This window comes from Haemorhous mexicanus, chromosome 12, assembly GCF_027477595.1.
Source record: "Haemorhous mexicanus isolate bHaeMex1 chromosome 12, bHaeMex1.pri, whole genome shotgun sequence".
Taxonomy (NCBI): Eukaryota; Metazoa; Chordata; class Aves; order Passeriformes; family Fringillidae; genus Haemorhous; species Haemorhous mexicanus.
Genome location: NC_082352.1, coordinates 15,356,198 through 15,378,813, shown reverse-complemented (window position 1 = coordinate 15,378,813; position 22,616 = coordinate 15,356,198). Strand labels below are relative to the sequence as shown.

General features: G+C 41.4%; 1 protein-coding gene and 1 non-coding gene across 5 annotated transcripts in view; both read right to left on the bottom strand.

The window, feature by feature from the left end:
• Positions 1-1,479: 1,479 nt before the first annotated feature.
• The window catches only part of CNOT1 (CCR4-NOT transcription complex subunit 1), a 55,033-nt gene continuing 33,896 nt past the window's right edge, over positions 1,480-22,616 (bottom strand). For all 4 annotated transcript variants that reach the window (XM_059857239.1, XM_059857241.1, XM_059857240.1 and 1 more), the window contains exons 24-49: positions 22,384-22,524; positions 21,526-21,705; positions 20,446-20,562; positions 19,936-20,046; positions 19,259-19,336; positions 18,765-18,942; positions 18,144-18,274; positions 17,493-17,789; positions 15,851-15,991; positions 15,654-15,758; positions 14,996-15,115; positions 14,106-14,297; positions 12,219-12,361; positions 11,515-11,623; positions 11,255-11,424; positions 9,908-10,139; positions 7,649-7,897; positions 6,883-7,046; positions 6,494-6,611; positions 5,918-6,019; positions 5,496-5,669; positions 4,794-4,943; positions 3,872-4,052; positions 2,929-3,061; positions 2,691-2,825; positions 1,480-2,559 (exon numbers count right to left, since the gene is read on the bottom strand). In XM_059857239.1, coding sequence (XP_059713222.1) covers positions 2,481-2,559; positions 2,691-2,825; positions 2,929-3,061; positions 3,872-4,052; positions 4,794-4,943; positions 5,496-5,669; positions 5,918-6,019; positions 6,494-6,611; positions 6,883-7,046; positions 7,649-7,897; positions 9,908-10,139; positions 11,255-11,424; positions 11,515-11,623; positions 12,219-12,361; positions 14,106-14,297; positions 14,996-15,115; positions 15,654-15,758; positions 15,851-15,991; positions 17,493-17,789; positions 18,144-18,274; positions 18,765-18,942; positions 19,259-19,336; positions 19,936-20,046; positions 20,446-20,562; positions 21,526-21,705; positions 22,384-22,524 — 3,930 coding nt within the window. In that variant the 3' untranslated portion in view covers positions 1,480-2,480. The remainder of the gene's footprint in view (positions 2,560-2,690; positions 2,826-2,928; positions 3,062-3,871; positions 4,053-4,793; positions 4,944-5,495; positions 5,670-5,917; positions 6,020-6,493; positions 6,612-6,882; positions 7,047-7,648; positions 7,898-9,907; positions 10,140-11,254; positions 11,425-11,514; positions 11,624-12,218; positions 12,362-14,105; positions 14,298-14,995; positions 15,116-15,653; positions 15,759-15,850; positions 15,992-17,492; positions 17,790-18,143; positions 18,275-18,764; positions 18,943-19,258; positions 19,337-19,935; positions 20,047-20,445; positions 20,563-21,525; positions 21,706-22,383; positions 22,525-22,616) is intronic.
• Positions 20,894-21,032, bottom strand: LOC132333068 (small nucleolar RNA SNORA46). Its single transcript, XR_009488054.1, has one exon. It is a non-coding gene; the product is annotated as a small nucleolar RNA SNORA46 (small nucleolar RNA).

The window sequence follows — 22,616 nt, the reverse complement described above, 5'->3', positions numbered from 1 at the left end:
GGATCCAAGTACATAAACCAGAAGAAAAAGCCCTGGGGGCATAAGTGTTTATGTTACAGGATCAAAAAGACCCAGAGAGGAAGAGATACCCATGAAAATAGAAGATGAGGCGACTCCTCTCATGTAGATGACTGGCACTCCTGCAAGATCACAAGAAGCAAAACTGGTAACAATCCAATTAAAACTAGGCACAAGATGGGTAAGATGAAAACAACACCCTGTTAAACTGGAAGCTAGAAAAGGGCTAGACCAAACACTCAAAGATTTATTAGCTTTGGGTTGCTTCAGGAATGCTAATCATTTTAATACCCCAATTCTACCTGTTAAGAAACCACACTAAATGAGTATCAGCTATTCAAGATTTAAAAGCAATAAAGCTTGCACACAAAATGTGTATCATCCACATAAAAAGACACTGGTCAGTGGTTTATGGCATTAGACTTGAAAGATATTGCCTTAAAAAAGATATCCTTTTGTATCCCACTGGATGCTGGAATTCAGGAGCTGTTTGCATTTGAATGGGAGAATCCTCAAATGGGGGGCTGTCAATTATGCTGTACTGTTTTATCATAGGGATTTAAGGACATACAATTTCTGGAAAACAATGTAGAACTGTGTGTCTTTGGGATTGGAATGGGAGGCACAGTAAAAAGTATAGTGAAGAAGAACTGAGAACTGTGTCCACAGTTCCAACTCCAAAAGGCTCAGTTTCAGTACAGCTGCTGACCTGGCAAAGAAATGCCATGGAATTGTAGGACCTAGGCACAATCTACTCCTTGCCACAGAGGTGACTAATGTCTGGAACAGAAAGAGGGAGAATTCCCTCTGAGCTGCCAGCCATTGGCACAGCTGGCTCAGGGATCCCTCAGAGCTGTTTTTTCCCCTATACAGCAAATGCAAAGCCAGGTATGGAACCCCTTAAACCCAAGTAGAAAATTCTGACCTCTCTGCCCACATCACAGCAGTCAACTAAAGCAGTTAGCTATAAAAAGCTGATGTTATGTAAAAAGAAGGAAGTGAAGCTCTATTTCCTAGCATCTGCTAGGTTAGAAGACCTTGCAATATTACCAACACTGAAGCTGCCTACCCTTACAACAACTAACCACAACCCTGGGCAGATTCCTGCTGCAGGGAGACCACAGCAGGGTGGAAGGCACTAGAAATGAAACTGATGGGCTGTCTACACTCCATTATTCCTCCAGTGCAGTCTCCTGTCTGAGACAAACTCTGAACATGAGCTTGCAACCAAGCCATTTCTATTTTCACACAACTGCCCCTTCTGATGCACTTCAAAGCAAGACCCTGTCCAGTCATTACATCTGCCCACTGACCTCATGCTAGAGAACAAACCCAGCTGCTTTCAACAGGCAGTGCCTAAAACACATTGGTAAACTGCAGGTTTTGGATGGGTAGAACAGGTTTTGGAAGACACCAACTGGCCAGGACAGAACTGGAGAGAATAAGCACAGTGGCACGTGCTGCATGTCATGACTTTAATGTGTAACTACAGTATGCATACGTACAAGAGTGGGAGAACTAAAGCCCAAGAACTAGAAAGGCTACAAAATACAACACGTGGACCAATACTTTACAAAACATTGAAAATCCTTACAAAATGGGCTGTATTGGTCCTTTGGGTTTTTTGTTTTGTTAAATTTTTTCTTTTTTTTCTTTTTTTTCTTTTTTTTTTACAAACTTATACTGTGTGGTCACAGGGGAGGGTGGGAAAAGGTCTAGATTTAACCCCTCATCTTCCAAAATTTACAACTGTCCAAAAAACAAAAAAAAAAAAGCTATAGGCCTGGTCTCTGGTTTATTTACTGAAATCAGCTGACCCTCACCCAAAGGGCCTGTTTCTTCTCCAACAAAAAGGAGGCATTCTCTGACTGCCACTTCACTTGCTGTCTATCAGCATTTGATGAGGGTGAGGGGAAAGCAACACTGAACCTTAACCCCTCCCTCACCCCTCCTGTATTCCACAGAATTCCCATATTCCAAACACATCTACTTTTTTTTTTTTAAACAACTTAGTGATTTAAAGGTCCCCCATTCACATAAAGAAAAATAAGTTACTGGCTTTTCAATATTCTTTGGGAGTCTGGGAATGTCAGGACAAGGAGGTCTGCCCCAGACAAGTGCTTGGCATCAGCAGCTGCCCCTTTATTACAAGATGGACAGGCACCAGTTACCCACCTGCCTTTTACACAATTTGCACAAACCCAAAAGTCCAGACAATGTTTCTGTTCCTTGTATTTACACTAGTTCAAATGATATTCACAGCATCTTCTGAAGTTTGGCCGAAAGTCAAAAAATTTGTTTCAAACTTTGGAACATGCCCACATAAGACTTTCACCCAGGGTCTGTTGTGTCTACCCAATCAAGGGGGCTGGGAAGGTCAGGAGGAGCCTTACAGAGTCTTCAGTCAGTTGATGGGACGGGACCTCCAGGCTGGCACTCTTGCAACGCAGGATGCAGCTCATCTAACTGGCACCAGTCCCTTCCATTACTTGCTGGGCCTGCTTCTGCCCCATGCAGCACTGTGCAACCGACTGGAACAACCTGCACATAGAAGCAAAGCAACGGTAGGTGCATTTATGGCAGCAAATGGATGCTGTGACAGCACCTAAAACTCAAGGTTCAACTGCTTCAGAGGTATCATTTTAATGATTTTGTGGTTAAGTTATACTCACTTCTCAATTTCTGGAGCACAGTGAACAAACTCATGGTTCCAGAACTTAAAGGCTGGATTTTTGATCAGCTCAATGAACGTGATAAGGAGACCCCAGGGATGAGGCCTATTTACAATCAGTCGTTCCAAGAGAACCCTGAAATCCAAAAGTTAGAACACTTAGAGCTCAAAGATCAAAAATATAGAAGGAAGGAAAGCAAAAAGCTGAATGCTGGCAAGTTAAACGCTGTCCCTCTCACCTGGTGATCTGCTCCTGGATGGCCTCTGTGTTGGCCTCTGCAAACAGGTAGAGCATGGTGCAGCTGAAGTAATGGGTGTGGCTGTTGGGGTAGCGCAGCTGGTTGGCGATGGCGTTCAGGAAGAGGTACCGGCCTGCAGGAGAGAACACTGAGCACACACTGCTTCCCTTGCACACAAAGGGGAATAAAGCAGCAACCAGTAGTGCTTGACATTAATGTTTGGGAGTCTTGTGGAGGTACATGTAACAAAACCAACTGAAGATATGTAAAAGCTGTACCTACCCAGCTGATGGAGAAATAAGAATTCAATTCTTCTTCACTGAAGGCATTTCTAATTCCCTTGAATACTTTGAACTTTTGGTTAGAACATTGCTCCTATATTCTAATGCAGCATTCATTTCTGTGAATTCACTATCAGCTACATGAAATCACAGAATCATCAAGGCTGGAAGAGACCTTTAAGACCATCAAGCCCAACCAACAGCCCAGCACTACCCCTGTAACCCCGTAACTACTAAATCACATCACTCAGCACCAGATCCAGATACCTCTTAAACACCTCCAGGAATGGCAACTCCACCACCTCCTGGGCAGCCTAATCCAATATCAGACCACCCTAACAGTGAAAAAATCTTTTCTGGTATTTAATCTCTATCTTCCCTGTAACACCTTAAGGCCATTTCCTCTTGTCCTCTCACTGCAGGCATGGTAGAAGACCCCCAATTCACTACAACAACGTTCAGAGCTCGAGGCCCCCAAGTCTCCTCAACACTAAACAAACCCAGATCTCTCAGCCATTTCTCACAGGAAATGTTTTCTAGACCTTTCACAAGCCTTGCTGTCCTTCACTGGACACATTCCAGTACCTCAATGTCCTTTTTAAAGCAAGGGCCCACTTGCTGTAAACATGACATTGCATGAACTAGCAGTGTTTCCAGCTCACCTTCAGTATCCAGGTCTACTGCCAAATTCTGGAAGATGTCCATGTGAGCTGAGTGGGTAATGGTGCTCATGGAGGGTGTGCTGCCTTTGTTGTGAATGTGTGCAATAGCTTGAGTACCTACGTAGAGCACCAGTGCATTAATCAGCTGGATGTTGTAGCGGTTGCCAGGTTCATTTGATACCTAATAGCAAAGATATGAAAAGCATTAACAGTCAATATTCCTTCAGCACTCAAAGGTACAGCATGTACAACAACAGCATCCAAGTATCTTACTCATTATCCAGAAGACAACACGCTGGGACATCCACAAATTCAATTTGGCATTTAGCCTTTTTAATATGGCTTATATTAAAAAGCATATATTATAGTGTATATATACATATATATTCAAAAACATCAGCAAAGTGTGGACACAATAGATTTGTTTTTACTCTCTGCCTAAAGGAAAACATCAGGTAAGGCAATGTGAATTCACCAGCTGGCAGAAAGATCCCCTTTGTGTGAATGTTTCTGTCTAAGCAATTCTCTGAGGAAATCCAACTTCAGACCCAAGTCCACTGCAAGCTAAGCCATGAGATGTCTGAAATGAGGTTTTAGCCACAATTCTGAATTGGGTTTTAGCTAATTTGACTTTTTTTACCCTTCAAGTATTGGCATAAGGATCCATATATTTCTGTAACAATTAATCTATTTGGAATCAAAATTTAATCAGATTCTAAAAGGCTTCAACACATCCTACCAGGAAGTGGAAGACTTATTCAGAGTGTGCATTTTCACAGGCTTTTCTACTGCCTGAAACACATACTGGCCAACACACCAAGAAAATTCCTGCAGGAAAAGATGGTGGCTGAACCAGTGAGATCATTTGTGCCACATTATTTCAACTGAATACCCACAGAAACCTCAAAAACCTCAAACTTACTTGTAGGTTGCTTCGCAAGTCAGACAAAAAGGTGACTGGAGAACGGGTTTTGAGATAGGAATCCAAGTCTTTCTTGAACTGAGGTGGCATCACTCCAGTGAAATTCGTGAGTATCCGTGGAGCAATATTAATCTCACTTAACATGTCCACCTGTTGACAGAAAACCCAGTCAACTAAACCATCAGCAAGGGAACAAATTATAAAGCAGATCTGTAAGCAATATTTCATCAACTACTGCTGCTGATCACTCTTCCTTCCATCAATAAATGGCAACACCTGACTTTTGCAGGTTTTAGAAGAAACTTGGTATCTATCATACAAGCTTATTACATGATGTCTTGAAGAACTGAGAGGATAAAAAAATTCAGGGGTGAAGGCCATAGAGAAATTCAGTCACTGCCTTTGGGGTCTCCCCATCCACACAGTCTGGTAGTTTCAAAAAGCACAAACATCCACACAAGGCAAGAACAGCCTTCTTCAGGGACAATGAGCACTGCAGCTTTGCTCCCATCACCCTGCAGAGCTCAGGCAGAGAAGTGTAAGAGGACAGTGCTTTGGCAGCATGAGAGTTTCCTTCTAATCATTCCAGAATTAGTTACCTAGCAGATACCTGAAGATTTAATTAGATAACATTAACCTGGATAGAGAGTCTTTTGAGCATTAACGTTTCCTATTATCAAACTCCTTTAAAGTAAGTTCTACCTTTAGGTTGGGGGTGAAAGGGTCTGGAAGCCTCATGTTCCGTGGGAAGGCACTCAGGATCAAATTCCTTAGCTGAATACAGTTAGGTGGGATCACATCACAGAACCCATAGTGGTAGTCACAAAGAAATTCTGGGAAATCATGCAACAAGACCAGCAACACACGCAGAGTGCCCTGTGAAATAAAATATTAAATGTAAGAGGTGTATAACTGTTGAACCTGTCCAAAAGCTCGCAGAGCCATCATTCTATGTCATGTGACTAACATTACCAGAAGGAAACTAATCTGGGAGGGCAGCCTGCTTTCACTCACAATTTAAATTCAACTTTCAGAGGTAAGTTAGAAAAAACAAGCTAATTCTATTTTGCTGACAGAATGCCTCTACTTTGATTGGAAGCATCTATTAGTTGATATTTTTTTACCTTATAAAGAATTTGCATAGGTTTGGTGAGTTCCACATTTCTAAGAAAAGGAGCCAAGTACTTGAACAGATCGATCAATAACTGGGCATACATAGGCCAACCCTGTCAAGAAAAGAACAGCAGGTGTAAAATATGCAATGAAGAACAGTTACCTTAATTTCAAAACTATAATTAGATTGATCTTTATGTAAACCTGGATGAAGAGCTAGCAACCGCCAGCTCAACCACTGAGTGCAGCACAGCTAATTTCAAGGGCTTCAGCTGCACACCATGTGCCCTGGGTGTTTCCAGAACCCTCAACATGCCATATTGAGCTGACAATATTTAGCCCACAAGGAAGGCTACAGCTCTTCCAGACATTGACAAAGGCATGTTTATCAAATTCAATTCACCCTGTGTTCCATAGATATTGACACAAAGCCTCTCCTCCATGCAGTTAGGTTACTGTGAATATGGAAGACAACAAAAACAGAACAGCCATGCTACTAGTGCACTTTAAGAGATGTGAAACAGCACCACACCAGATAAACATCTGTGTGAGCTTTTTAATTCAGAAAAGATAAACTGCAGCCACACCTTCTGCTGTGGTGTATGTGCCAGCATTCTTGCAATAAATATCCGATGGGAGATCAGTTCCAGCCAGGCATAAACAAAACCTGGAGCTTTTGTAGGCCTCAGGATGTGAAATGTGTTACTGAAAGAAAAGTTAGAGCAGGTTAGAAGTGCACAGCAATAAGACTGGTTTTCATAACATTGAGGGAAAAACATAGCCCTAAAAGCAAAGGCATTTGAGCATTTTGGGGTCTACCAGTCATCTTCCCTAAAACAAGCAAGTCAGTCCACAGTAGAACCAGTTACTCCAAAGGTGATGAGGCCACCACAAAGAACAGTGAGATAGCCTTTAAGTGAAAATCCTTGATCCTACTAAGAAAGGATGAGCACTGTGGCCAATCCCAAATACACACCAGAAAGCTGTGAGTGTCTGGAAGTTGATGGTCTCCAGCACATGCTCAGGAGCATTTAATTCCAACAGCAACATGATGAAGATGCGATGGTAAGGAAGCTGCTGAAACTCACTCTGCCGAACATCATGGTCTTGCAGAAGAACTCCCACCACAATACCAAGAACCTAAAGGGATTAAGACAGGTGGAGACAGCAAGAATTACTCTGCAAGTCAGACTACAGATAATACTTTAACAATCAGTAAAAAAAAAAAAAAAAAAAAATCAGTAGATTCTAACAAGAACCAAAACCCCTAGATATTGGAAGTGTTGCATAAATGAATATTCTAATTTGTTTCAGCAATTCCCAACCACTATGCTTTGCTCTCCTTGTCCCTTGGACCCCAGTCACAATGACTGATTGGGCAGTATCTGAAGGTCTCAGACTACCTAAGACGATCCAGCCATAACCCAAGTAATGCAAGAGCAAAGGCGAGACCCTCATAACATGAAGGCAAACACTGAGGAATCAACAACCTTAAAACAATAGCTGCTATTTCATTTCAAGGCATTAAGATGAGTTTCAGATTGATTTGACATGAAATCTTTGTGAACAAGAAAGCCACTTGGCATCTTGGTGGTTCACTCAAAAGTTTATCAGTAATCAAGCCATCTAAGTTCTCATCAGACACTTCAGCAGCTGCCCACATTAAGGTCTGCACCTCAGGTTTATCAAAGGTACAGTGAGAACACACTTTAAATGCAACAAGGACAAGGATGATTCCCAACCTTATTCAGGAGGTTGATCTTTGTGACTGTGTTGGTTGCCTCCCCAGAGTGCTTCACCAGCAGTGCAATGAGTCGCACAAAGGCATCCAGGTTGTGGTAGCACTTAGCTCGAATCATGGTGGGGTTGGCTGCAGGGTTGTGCTGCTGCTCGGCCAGGGCTCGATAGCTGATCTCAACACACATTTCGGTGCAGAGACGGAAAAAACGGGTGATCAGGTCATCCGTTTTCAGGATCCCCTGCTGGTGCATCTAACCAGGAAAGGAAAGGAAAAGACGTCAGCACCATAACCACAGACAGCTCATTTTACAATTTATTTCCAACAACACACCCTTTACAAAGCACCACCTTGCCTGCCACAACAGTTAATTTCTGCCGTACTCTCCTGAGAGATAATTGTTTGCAAGGCAATTTGAGGGTGGCAACACAATTTTAGCAAACACACTTATTCTCAAATACAATCTTTTGATTCCCAAATCTTTATAACCATCAGCACAGCTGAGGAGCCATCAGCACTCAGCCTTGCATGAAGAACATGAGGAGTACAAGCTCTGGGCAGGGCAGACTCCAGCTCCTGGCTCAGGAATCACCACTACTTGGCAGCCCCATGCTGTAGAAGCAAACTGCATTTGGAAAGCAAATTTTCCTTACATGAACATTACACACAGAGAAAGACTGGGTGGGCTTTGGGGGAGTTGTTTAAATAATATACATATAAAAACCCCCAGAAGCCTCATTTTATTTGTCAGCCACAGTATCAGAACCATCAAAATGAAACAAAGTACACTGCAGAAAACTTAAGGGCTTTGAATAAACATCTTATCCTAGTGGACATAAAGCTATAAAAACAGCAGAACAGGTAATCTGGAGACAATGTGGAGAACTTCTAGTATTTCTGGAGAAACCTTTCTCCTAAAAAGCCCAAAGAATTTAGGCACCTGCCTTCAAAGTTCTGTGCTTCTTCTTGTCCTACAGACTTGTGGGAAGGAAGCAACACTTTGGCAGTCATTTGAGTTCAGTAATAGAACCTTATTTAATGTAGTTATTGCAAAATATTCTTTAAAACTTATTACTAAAGCCTGTTAGGAAACAATTGTAAATAAACACTGCACTTCAATATATTTAAACTGCCTTTTCAAAACTGATCAAATATGTACAAAGGGTAATCAAACAAGTGTGATAAAGAGTGAAGTGGGACAAAAGTGTACTAAGTATTGTGAGTACTCTACTGAAGTGTGCTTTAGAAGCATGATTTAAAGTAAAAGAAGTGAGATCACAGAAATAGTAATATATTTCTTTAAGATGTATGTTTAGCACAATATCTATTAAAAACATTCAAAAAGTTCTATGCAGTAGAAGTCAGACCAACTGAAAGCTGTCTATAACCAGTACAAAAATCAAATGAAAAAAACCCCACAGCAACAGTCACAATCTTCATGCATACTCTAAAGCCTGAGCTTCTCTTCATTAGTAGCTGCAAAGTCTGCAGCATATCTGTGGTATTGTCACAAACTTAAAAAGAACACAATGCAAAAAGGCCATGTCAAGGGCTTTCCTGCAGCTGCAGTCAAGGAGCAGCATGCAAAGAACATAGTTTTAGGGAATGCCTGCAAATACAGGAGTTTGTAACCCCACATGCTGGGCTACTGAGGGGATCTCCCTCCTCAATCACACCTAGAGGGCAGATGGTATTGTGATGCTCACCACACCTGTTAAGGTGCTTCAGAGTTCTTCAACAATGATTAAAAGGATCATGTCCAACATGATGTTAGACATGGTTTAAATTTAAACACCACTTCAGCTAATGAAGTCTCAAGATTTTCCTTATCAATGGTTTCATTCTGAAATAGAATTCTCTTGCCCCCATGACCTGAAACAATATACCTGAATCTCGACTGGTGAAATCCTCCTGTAGGCTGTCAGAGCTTTTACTGTTACTCATAAGGAGTAACACCAGTCAAGGCTCATTACAGAGCATGACAGAACTATTTCCAAGAGCTATTTCAACTCAAGTTCTTTTTCCACCAAACTTATCTCAGAACTCATGGTCTGAAGTGACAGCCTGTTGCTACAGTATCTGAAGAGCATGATTTGGTGGAAGACAGGGCTTCATCAAAACCAGACAGAACTTTGACAGTAAACAGCCATACACCTGAAATTTTCAAAAGGATGCCTAACAGCTTATAACACCACTTTAAAATGGAGGGCATCACACCCTACTTATGTTGAATAAAAAGCACCTTTCTTTCCAAAAGCTCTACCTGTCCAACAAACGCAGAGAATGCTTTGGTACTGTCACGGCCTGCTGCAGCTGAATGGTAGAGGTTCACCCACTCCCTCAGCAGGTATTCTGCCTTCTCCCTCAGGCCTGGTGGGTCATCATACTCAGAAGCTTGGGAAATTCCTGAATGCATCATGAAATTAGGACCTCCATGAGCACGGTCAATCATTGCTTCATAGTTTGATCGGACCACTTCCATCAGCTGGGGTAATCTAATGCAACAGACCAGAGCAAGAGTTGGGTTAGAATTCCTCCTCCCCCACAAGGTGCAGGAACTGGAAGCTCAGTCAGAGAGAGTTGAAAGAAAGCAAATTATTTCTTATACTAAAACTTTCTATCTTACAGTCCTCACTGGAAAAGTAGAAATAAGTCATGAAAGCAGATACACTTATGATGAAAGAAGGAACACTGAAATCACATAAGCTTTGAAGTTCCACTCCAATTTGTACAGTGGAGTGCTGCAACAAAACACCATAGGGACTAGAAGTAGCTTCTCTTCTGCAGACTTCAGGAGCCCTAAAATGCTCCCAGATAGGGAGATGCCAGTACTGAATGGCCTGACTGGATTTGGCTGCAGTGAAAGCCAAGCCATACAGTGAAGACAATCTATCCATGCCAACTGCAGATGAAAGGACTTTGGTTTTGTGACATCCTATTAGCAGCTGTGTTGCTAATGGCAGCCACTGCCATCAGCCAGCTGCTGGTTGCTCTCACAGCTATTCAAAGTTCACCAAGCTATAATCCATGTCTTTCTCAAACCCAGCAACAACTGCTTCCACTTTACAAACAGGAGGCCTGCAAGTCCCACAGGTATTTCCAGGTGCTGTGGCAACATTTGCCAACCAAATGGTTTGGGCAGTTTGCTGGTGGATACATAAGCCATGTGAGACTGGTGAAAGATTGCTCTGTAAGCTCTAAACAGAAAGGACTGTCCAACTGGATTATTTGCAATTAAGAAATTAACATACTGACACCTAAATATGTAAGATTTAAACAGGCAATAATGTTGCATAAATTTGAGATAAAGCAGGAATTCAAACAAGTTTCTCACAGTTGCACAGAATTTTGGACTATAACATGGAGAGATTTTCTTGCTTGAGCATTCAGTTTCACATACTGCTGCAGCTGCCTCTATTTTGACTAAGATGAGCCCATTTACACTAGAGTGACAGTTGAAACTAAGAAAGGACTGCAGCCTTAAAGAAAGTTAAAAGTTCTATGATTGAATAATATGAGACATTAATATGCAAATATAATAGCCTATATAATATGCAAATCATAAATGAGCACAAAAAAAGTAACGCATTGCACAATACTATAGCCTCACCCTTCCGGGGCGTTTCCTCTGGAATGAGCATTAATTCTCATGAGTGTCTCAATGGTGTGAAACAGATCTGCTTCTGTTACATGGGCAACACTTCTCTCATCCACCAACAAGATCTTTACCAACTGCATGGCAAATGCCACAGCCATGTAGTTCAAGCCATTCTCCATGGACTGTCAACATGAAAAAGACAGAGTTCAACCACAGATCTTACAGTGGAGTGAGTGCATCCCTCCTCCTTTAAAAGAGCAGATTCTCTTTACCTGAGCCAAGTGAAGGTCATACTGCTGCATGTTAACAAGGTGATTGCGGATTAGCAGCTCCACAGCTTCCACGTTGTATTTGTACTCGTCTCTGCATTCAATCAGGCACCTGAAAAATTGAACTTCTTACAAAAAGTGTACTTCAACAACACAGTTTAAGTGAAACAACTCAATCTAGTACTTCAGAAACTGTGACATGTACTGTGATTCGTTACCCAGCTTCAAAAGAAACTTCTTCTAGAGCATTCTCTAAGGTAATGTTGAAGTTCAGAACAGTCAAACTCAAGCATCTATTATTGCCCTGCACAACTGGTCATAAGAGCCCTTCAAGAGCTTCAGTTTATTCAGCATAAGAAGTTTCTCTTCCAAGGATGAATTGGCAGATCTGCCTAGCTAAAGCTTCTGCTGCAGGCATATGCCATGTCACATTGTGACAGCATAGAGATATTCTCTGCAAAATGAGGGGGGGGAAAAAAAGCCCACACCATGCTCTAATGCTTAATTCCATTAAGGATTCCTATAATGTTTTGGAATGAACCGGCATTATAAGATCTAGTTAGTTTTGACAAAAAAAGCTGATTATTTTTCTGTCTGTCCAAATTGCAGCAAAGCAAAATATTAACAGGCAGAAAATTCAGAGTAATACAGGAACTCCCAAAAGATGGTCAAAACTACATCAGTGTTCTTGTTGCCTTGTAACTGACCTAGTGATTTGTTTGTTACACCATGGAGATCCATAGGCACGGCCATCCTGCAGAGCCTTCAGCACCAGCAGGTGACACTCACGGTAGCGGAGCAGGAGATCAGCATCAGCCCCACTAGTGGCATCCAGCAAGCCCTCTACAGCCTAGAACAGATGCAACCTGTTAGCAGAGGAAAAAACCAGTCCTCTTCCAAATCTTCTGCACATTACATCAGCAAGAGTTATCACCAGAAGACATGAAAAAAAAAACCAACAAATTAATTGTGCTGACCTCTTGGTAAGACTGTGATATTTTACCAGCTACTATGGCACCTATACATGCACTGCACACAGCTATGCTATCAGAAACAAACCTACAGGTCTCTCTATGCTCCACTAGCTTTGTATGTGCACCAAATACCATGACAGACCGTGTCTGCACGTGTCTACTTTGTGCTGCGGTCTCCTTAAGTCAATGCCTCCTCAAGCAATTCTGCATACAGCTCATGGAAATCTACCTGAGAAAATATTTACAGAACCTGCCAGAGGTAAGTGAGCAGCTTCCTTAGAGAAAGAGCTGCAACACTCAGAGATGTATCTGTGTTAGTTTACAGCAAATGGAGGATGAGTTTTACACAGGCAACACAATTTATTTGGTCAACTTCTAGTCAGGACTGGATCCTTTAATAGGTAAAAGCATTAGCAGACAAAAACAAAAAGTCCCCCTCCAGCTCTGTTACCTCTGTTTTGGCACTGTTCCTGGATCCTCATGCAGACAGCTCAGTATCATTACACTATTCTCAAGTGGATTTTTCTCTATGTCTGTCACTTGTTCTACACTACTACACAGGCACTGATGGCAGCTCAGATCACAGAGCTCACTGCAACACTTCCCACTGGTACAGCCTACAATTCTGGCTGGGATGGAGTTAATTTGCTTTATAGCAGCCCATATGGTGCTGTGCTTTGGGTCTGTGCTGAAACAGTGTTGAAAACACAACACAGTTTTGCCTGTTGCCGAGCAGCACTAGCACAGGATCAAGGCTTTTTCTTTCCCCCTCTGCTTCCTCCACCAGTGGGTAGGCTGGAGATGGACAAGAGGCTGGGAAGCAACACCGCCAGGACAGCTGACCCAAAGTGAATAAAGGGATGTTCTATACCATATGACATCATGTTCAGCAATAAAAGCTCGGGGAAATGAGGATGAAAAAGAGCATTCATGGTTCTGATGTTTGCCTTTCCAGGAAAATGTCACATGTGCTGAAGCCCTGCTTTGTGAGGAGTAGCTGGACATCTCCCTGCTGATGGGAAGTAGAGATTTTAGTTTCATTTGTGCAAATAGCCTTTATTTTCCCTATTAAATGGTCATAATCTGAACAAATATCATCTAGTCTTCCCTGTTTTCTCTGTATTCTGCAGAAAAGCAGAAAGAGGAAGCAGCTGGATGGATGTTGGGCAGCTGGCCACGGTCAACCCATCATGCATAGTCATATATCAGTCACTGCAAAATAAACCCCAAGTGTGCCACTAGAAATCTAGTACTAGGCTCAATACTATCTACAAGTGCAGTTCAAACCCCTTTTTAGCCTCCAAATCATCCTGAAATCAGACCACTCTGGACTGCAACAGCTCTCTACTTGCCAAATCTGAAGAAAACTAAGTCCCAGGATTCTGTACACTTGCTTCTTCCACAGCAGTCTCAACACCATGTGTACAACATCCTACGTGAACATAATGGCTCCCTCCCAATCTTATTTATCAGATTTCCAAAGACAGCAGTTCAGTACTGTTCACCTAGCAAGTTCCACAGGATGCATGAAGAAACAAGGTCACCAGCAAGATAATCCATGAGCTAGGTGAGTAATAAATTCAAAGCAAGCTGTTAGAGAGATGAGTTGTCAACACTCACCTTCTGCAGTAGTCCAAGTGCAGCAATAGCATCCCGGGAGTTCCGAGCCACTACCACCGCCTCCAAGAGGCTACGCAATGCTTGAACTTGAGGATTCATGGCCAGGGTGTGTGGAATGGATTGCAGGTGCTGCTCCAGTTCTGTCATACATTTGTCATAAATTTGTGCTACATCATCTGTAGCCCAAGCTTGCTGCTTAAGAGAAGTGAGAATCAGTGATTTTTGCAAAGATTGCATTTGAGACACTCAAATACTGACTGACTGGCTATTCTTCAGAATCACAGAATGGTTTGGGTTGGAAGGACCTTAAAGGCTATCTTGTTTCAACTGCCCTACTATGGGCTGGGACATCTTCCACTGGAGCAAGTTGCTCAAAACCGCACCCAACCTGGCTTTGAACACTTCAGGGATGGGCCATCTACAACTTCTTCAGATAACCTCTTTCAGTGCCTCACCACACTCACAGGAAAGAAGTTCCTCTTAACACCTAATCTAAACCTGTCCTCTTTCAGTTTGAAGCCATTCCCTCTTGTTCTGTCAGTAAGGCCTTATGTATGCATACAAAAACTTGTTAATTACCTTAAAATTCAGACTTGCCATCTATGACCTTTAAAAGTAATCTGAGATTTTAATAAAATGTCTCACAGCAATTAAAACTACATGTAGTAATTCTGAACTGCAGAATTTGTCCCAATTTGGGTTACAAATCCCCAAGATTGAATGGAAGTTTTATGTTACCATTAATCTTTAGAACAAATGCATTTTTTCGACCACTATCCCCAAACAATACAAACACTTGACTCTTATGAGTCCTAACAAAAACACAGGTTCTGCAACAGTCTCCAAAATGGCTATAGTACTCTCAAGCTGATTAATTCAGAAACCTCTACCTTCATAGGCTGAGCCAAGAATCCTGTAGGCTGAGTTAAGTCATTGGTGGGCAAGAAGCCAGGGACATTGCGTGCAAACTCCTCATAAACAGCCAGCTGTTTTGGGTCCACACCTCCAACCTTTGCAACAAAAGGAACAGACATTTAACTCATTTATAAGACTCAGGCACTAAAAAATGAGGGCAGCTTGTGTAGCAGGTAGCTACTCCTAAACAAAGTGGCTAGACATTGAGTAGGATTCAACTGCTCTGCACTGAGGTTCTATCTCTTCTTCCACACCTCCTAAGAGGGGGATTTTGCTCTAAAAATGAAACTCACATTCCCAGAAACAGAAATAACTGAATACTGAGAAATGATCTGCTGAAAAGGACATGGTATGTCCTTTAAAGGAAGAACATAGAAAGGAGACAAAAGAAAATAAAATATAAAGACAACAAAGCAGTGAGAGGAAATGCACAGAAACAGAGACTCAAGGAATTGAGAAAATTACATAAATACTCAATTTGGAATAATGTATTTATGTGTTTTCATACTAATCAAAATAACAGCAGCTGCACTGTTAGACAAGACTAACAATATATGATTACTCAGCTGATGCTGTGCCGTACACTTTTCCTTATCAGGAGGGAGAGAAGAGCAGCATCAGAAGAGAACTCACCTTTAACCTGATCTGCTCTGGCATCCGCTCAGCCTGGTACGTTAACACGACAGGATCACAGTAGCGACGCCCCTCTTGCCTAGCATGCTTTCTGAGCTCAAATTCCTGCCAAAAACACAGACACCACACTGCATTTTAGACACCTATCTGGATGTGTATGAGCACACAGGATACTTCTTCAACAGTCCCATACTTACAGTTGCAAGCCTCTTGTCCATCTCAGGGCCTGCCTTTTCCACAGCTGTCTTCTGGATAAAGCAGCAGGCAAGCTCACAGTTATCCTGTGCTAACTGGGCAGCTGCCTGCTCCATCATGTCCCTCTGCTGTGGGGAGGCTGCCTATTGAAAACAAAATAATCTGTGAAGAATGTAAAATTTCCCAGCCTTAAAATCTGCACCGCTGCTTACACAGAACACCAGCAATAAAAAGGAATGCTCTTAGGATCACACTCTTTCCCATAGAATATACAATATTAAATTTAATTTTGCATAGCTTTGAATAAAACATGTAGGCAAGACGACAGTTAAGACTTTCAACAAGGAACAAAACAGCAGGAGTTCTCCATCTACCCATCTCCAGGGCACAGAAATAAAGGCCTGCTTTAGACAGATAGACACAGAGTGATGCTAATGCAGGGAAGACTTGGCATCACAGTAGAAGTTTTTCTGCTTCCTAGGCTGTAACTGGAAGATATAAAGGTGCACCACTAACAGTGCAAAAGAGCAGTCCTAAGCCTTTTTCAGTGGGTTCCTTTTCTGATAAGGAATCAGATTTTCTTCCTTCCTTCCTTCCTTCCTTCCTTCCTTCCTTCCTTCCTTCCTTCCTTCCTTCCTTCCTTCCCAGAGTCTGCTTTATGAGAACCCTGAACAGATTCACTTATTTTCCAGGATGCAAAGCAGCAACTTCCACTAGAAATGGAATACATCTATAAAGGCAGCCTGTCCCATCTACTTGGACTCCATTGTCTGCAAAACTCTTCCATTAATTCCTGAAAATTATACTGCTTCTGTTAAACCACTTCATAACAATAAGCCAGATAAGAATTTTGAGATGCCTCATACAGAGCCTTTTCTGCAACAAAATGTTTTCTACAATTATCCCTTAAAAAACTTCCTTGGATTAAAACTTGATTTGTACCAATGTCTTCAGGGATTAAAAAAACCGGATTAATTTCTAATTGCTGAAAGCACAGCCGTGTCTTGATCTTTCCAAGATCCTTATGCTCTTGTGCCTGTTGCTGACATTGATGGCAAGAATTCTGGGTAGCGCCTGCTGTTGAGGTCAGCAGTTCACAGGCTGGTCCACACTGTTTAGCTCAAACTTGCTTCATTAAGAGACCTGACAATAGCCTCCAGAAAACCCAATGAATTCACAAGCTGTGCAGAAGAGTCTAAACCACCTATCTGCTAACAGCACAAGTAAATATAATCTGCCTGAAGCATGCATGCTGAAACAATCCAAGATATCACCAAAATCAATTCAGTCCTCCACACTTTTCTTTTCTGCCGTAAACCCTGCAGAAAGTTCAAGCCTCCAAGGCTTCCATGATGTGATTAAACTGGAGAGAACACTGGGTGAAATAAAAAGATAGTCAGTAAGTTTGTGTGCCATTTAGTAAGATCTACCATCTCAGTTTAAGGGTGTTTGACCTGGAATCTCAACACTTCTTTCCACTGTAATTCCACAAGAGTCACAAAATTTTACCCAGTGAATTCATCCCCATGCTAGTTAAGCCACACAATTAATTAACAAGTCTACGTTGTGGAGAACTGATTTACTAATGCTGGATGCCTACAGACCCATAAGTTGGATAAAAACTCCAAATGATGGGGCTCTTACCCTCAGTGCAGTAGCAAAGCTATTTTTCAAGTTGGTAGCTATGCTCATCAGCAAAGGCTCCCGGCAGGTAATCATGGCCATGCCAGCAGTCAGGTTCCTCATCATGTGATGAGCGGCCACACGCATCCGGGACTCCTCGGAATCCAGGGCGAAGTCCTTCCTGACTATCTGCTCACAGGTGGTCATGGCAATCTTGATGGATCTGTCCACCACGGGATGGACGAGGTCCTGCACCGCACGCTCGATCGCCTGCCGCACACACTGCTTCAGCTGCGGGTGTGCTTGGAACAGCGGAATCTGCAGGGCATTAGGAGAGGTGAGAGAATGAAGTACACTGGAATCCCACCTACCCCACACACGTGCATTTTCTCAATGACTCATAAGTGCACTGTCATAACTTGTGCAGTATTCCCATGCTCCCCATGCAGCTATTACAGTATTTGATAAATCTCCAACCAGAACAAAATATTATTTTTCTAACCAAGTTGCAGCTGAGTAACAATGCAAAGATTGACTTAAGAGTCAAGCTGCTAACTGCACAAAAGGAGCACAGAGGCTCTTTTTATACTGAAATCCTGATAGCTCCCACCAGCTGAGATCTGCATCAACCTTGGCTGTAAGATAGCAAACTAAATCAGCTGTAAAACCTACCGTTGGATTTAAGGTAATGTGTGGAGCCAACCCTCCTAAAGAATAGACGTTGATGTCATGGTAACTGTACTGGGGCTGGGGAGGAACCGTGGCTGTACAAGTGGTGCTGGTAGCTGGAGTTGTAGAAGCAGCTGGAGAACACAAGTAGGTTTGTATTGAGACACTAGTGAAAAGCAACTGCTTATAAAACAAGTATATAATTCTTATTTAAACCCGGAAACAAGCTGGAAATAAAAGGCTTGCAGTTTGATCATGAAACCTCCTAAACTTACCAAGCAACTTTCACTCTCCATTTGCCTAATAATTAGTACCAAAGTAGCTTCAGTACATTTTAAGAGAGTTGTTTATTATGACAGTTTTAGCACCTGATCTGTTGTTAATAGGAGGGAGTCTAAGGAGTAGCTACACAAACATAATACAGAATTAGTCCTCATGATGGCTTCCATTCCCTACCCATTTCCAAACTCTGTAGACCTGTTTCTTACAAAAGTACCCAAGTGCTCCCAAGCACACAGGAATATTACAATAGAATATGTAGCTTCATATTTTATTTTGTGAAAGCAAAAACTGTCTTATTTGAACTTCAACAATGCGGTTCTGGATTCCATGAGATGTACTTACTGGTTGTTGTGATGGGTGGTAGCTCTTCTGGCTGTTTCACATCCTTCTTTGGAGCAGACAGCTGCTCATCCAGATTTTTCAGACGATCCTTATCTTTCAGGAGACTTCCAGGTTTCAGCTCATTGATGTCTAGCGCAAGATTCTTGCAGAGCACCTCAATCTCAAACTTCAGATTCAGCTGCAAAACAACTCCAGTTTAGGTCATGTCACAAGGAAAAAACCCAAAACATCTACTGAGGCACCTGACTCCCAAATTCCCATTCTAATCCCACCCCTTTCAGAGACTAATAATGACTGAGGATTAGACAACTATCTTGATGCTGACCTCATGGAGAAGAGTTTCATCCAAGTTCTACCAAATTAAGCAACTCCCAAGCAATCTCCCCATGCTAAAGCAGTGAGGAGGACTGCTCAGTCCCTCACAATATCCTTCTTGAGTAGTATGTCAATAAAACCTTACACTCAGAAGTTACAGAAAATATCCAATAATTTACTTTTAGATCATGTTCCTGATGTAGCTCAGCTAAAACATTCATAATGGCCATTGTCCATGGGTTTGGAGGCCTGAAGACCTACAAGAGAAAGAAGAGAGCAGGATTACAGAAACTTCTTGAATCATCTGGATAGTTTATGACTGGAAATGTTTGAAACACAAGCAGCTATGTGTGCATACAGGAATGGAAACCTTTGTACAGCTGTGATTAGAGTAGAATTTAGTATTTTAGTAATAATTATTCCAGTAATTCAGAATAATTAGAAATATATTAAGAACTTAAGTGAAAAACTGGAAACACAATGACCTGGTCCTTCTTGAAAGATCAGATCAATGTCAAGCAGAACTGAGAAGCTGATCAGGATCAAATTGGTGGGAGGAAAAAAAACCCAAACTAGGAATAAATATATCCTAGAACCTCTTCAATGGAATCCTTCCATTTCTCAATGGAGTTCTGTTCAGGGATACAACAGTACATTTCAGCTAACACCATCTATTAAAAATGCATGGCCATGTACTTTCCCTCCATACAAGGAGCACTCCTTGACTTTATGCTTTTATATACCTTTTCTTTCTCTCCACTGAATTCAAGTAGTTTTCATTTTGTGACAAAAGCTGATTACTTCCTGCAATATTTTGCCATTTGAGCAATAACTCTGTCTGTACAAAGACACTTACCACACTCCTGACACTGGATTCTAAGACTTTGGCAACAAATGGCACTACATAAAGCAATTCCTGCTGTCCCTTAACATATGCTTCCAGCAGCAGTGACTTCACATCCAAATCCTGAAAAACAATTGAAGTGGGAATGAAGGTAGAGAAAACAGCAAACACATTGCACAATTCCACTAATACACTGTTTCCTTTTCAGATACAGGTAAGGCTGAGTCAAGACAGCCCTTGAATTTTACAGACTGCTAAGCAGCAGTTACTTTTTGAACAAAGATTTATACATCTACACTTTTACATGGATTAACAAGCTTTTGCCAAAATAAATTTAGCTACTAACTTTTCTGATATAAAATAAATATTTAGAAGTGTTAAAAAACCAACTCTGGAGTCATACTTTGAACTTGGCACATAAAAGAGGCACCAGAAAGGTGGTAAGATTTCCAAAATAGCCTATGCTACTGCATAACAGCATTCCAATTCACGCCAAGGCAATCTGTAAAGACAGAAGCTCACCGTGTGCAAGATGGGCTTATTTTTAGCCATCGTTATCATTCCCAGCCAGTGACCAAGGTTCTTTAACAAAGAACGGTCTGAGAAGTTGGCTGCAGCTTTATCTGATGTCAATAGAACCTAATAAAGAATAAAAAAAAAGCATCTCGAGCAACAAGCAGCAGATAACCAGACTCCAAATCCAACAGCTGATCTGAACGAAGGCAAAGTTTTAGAACATTAAGTTCTGAGTTTCAGTCACATTACAAAGATACTTGAACAGCTTTCACTTCAAGGCATCACCCTATAGATCTGCACTGTAATGACTACAGAATTCCTTTCTTCCTCTTAATGCCTCATCACAGACCTGAAGGCTACAGTTTAACCTTCCAGGGAAACCATCTAATTGTCATGTCAAAACATAAATCATGTCATCATGTCATAAATCATAAAACAAGTATTCTGCTATTAGTTCTGTTCCTTGACTCCAGAGGAACATCAGCTGAACAGAGCAGGGTCAGCTGTATTCTCAAGAGCCAGGAGATGCTTTTGCACTACAGCGTAACCCATGGTGGTCAGGAAATTCCACCAACAGGTTTAAAAATAGTGCACTCTTTACAAACTTGTTTCATCTGGTCATCACTTCTGGGCTATTGCTTCCTCCTCCCATCCATATTATCTTAGCCCTCCAATAAATTTTAGCTTTTACACCCCCATTTTCTAAAGACACAATTTCCCCCCCATTTCTCTTGGGCCAAAAGAACAGAGTGTAATTTTCTATCTTTGCACTTTCCTCCACAGAAAACAACTAGACCATAAGCAATTTTCCCTTGGGTTATAATTTGCACAACTCACACAAATTTGAAGTCCACCTACATAAATTAATTCAAATGCAAATTTGCCCTCCTGTCACACAATTTGAGTCTTTCATACATTCCTAACTAAAAAGAATCCTAGTATTCCTAAAGGTAATCTGTAAGTTTAATGGTAAGCTAGAAAGAATATTTTTGAATTCTATTCTATATTTGAGAATCAGCACCACACAAACAGCATGAGGAGAACAGCACATTCCTGTGCTGCCTTTAGAAAGCTTGCACTACTCACCTTGATATTTCTGTATGTTTCATTCAGAACCATTTTATTAAACTCTGGATTCTTAAGTGTGTCAAGGAAGTTTGAATACAAGCTGTGAAAGTTAGGTTCAATACTGACTCTTTTCATCACAAGATACTGTGATACCCAAGGCATGAACTCTTCTTTCACTGTTTCCTTCAATTCTTCCACCTGTGCTCAAACCAAAGACAAAGCACACCACAGAACAGATAAGAAGATAATCAAAACCTTCTGGGGTCAGCTCTGACCAACATGCAGTTTATGGTCAGTCAACTGCTTCTAACACTAAGGCTGTTTTTTCACAAAAAAATAAGTATTTGAAATCGGTGTCTCATTATCCAAAGATCTGGTCAACCAGTAAGGACTCAAGCATGAAATCAGCAAGGCATAACTCATAATTCACCTCTCCTTCACTTCCCAGCTTTTTACCAGACAACTGGAAATAAATGTTGTCACTTTACAAGTTCAAGCCATCCATCCACGAGACAACATCACAGGTGGCAGCAGGACTGTACACCTCAACTAGTTCAAAAAAATTCCCAAAATGTCTAAATACCAGAGCTTAACCTAGCAACATTTAATGTTACTCAGTCCATTTATGATGTGAATGTCAATTTAAGATTAAGAACAGGTATCTTCTACTCATCTCTCCTCTCCCTGGAAAATTCGATCTCCAAAGATGTTTAAGCACAAAGTGCTGGAAACTATAATTTCTTTACAGCGTGCTCCCTCCTGAAGTTTTTCAAGTTAGAATTTTGTAGAAGTATCATCAGCCCACACTTAAAAATGAATATAAAAAAAGGATTAAGAGTATAAAAACTATTTTTACTAGCATTCTTTCATACTTGCCTTCTGCGTCATATTTGACTGAGACAGATTATTGAAGATGAAAGCAATTTTTTCCTGGACATTCTCTGGAGGTTCCACAATCCTCTCTGTTTGATCTGTTGCTACTAACAGCGTATCAATGTTGGTAGTATTAATGGAAGGCTGGAGGGAGAACAAGAAGTTAAGCACAAACAATACCTAGAGGTGACATCAAAATAAACTTTTGCTCTGTTCCGTCAAGCAAAAATAGAATT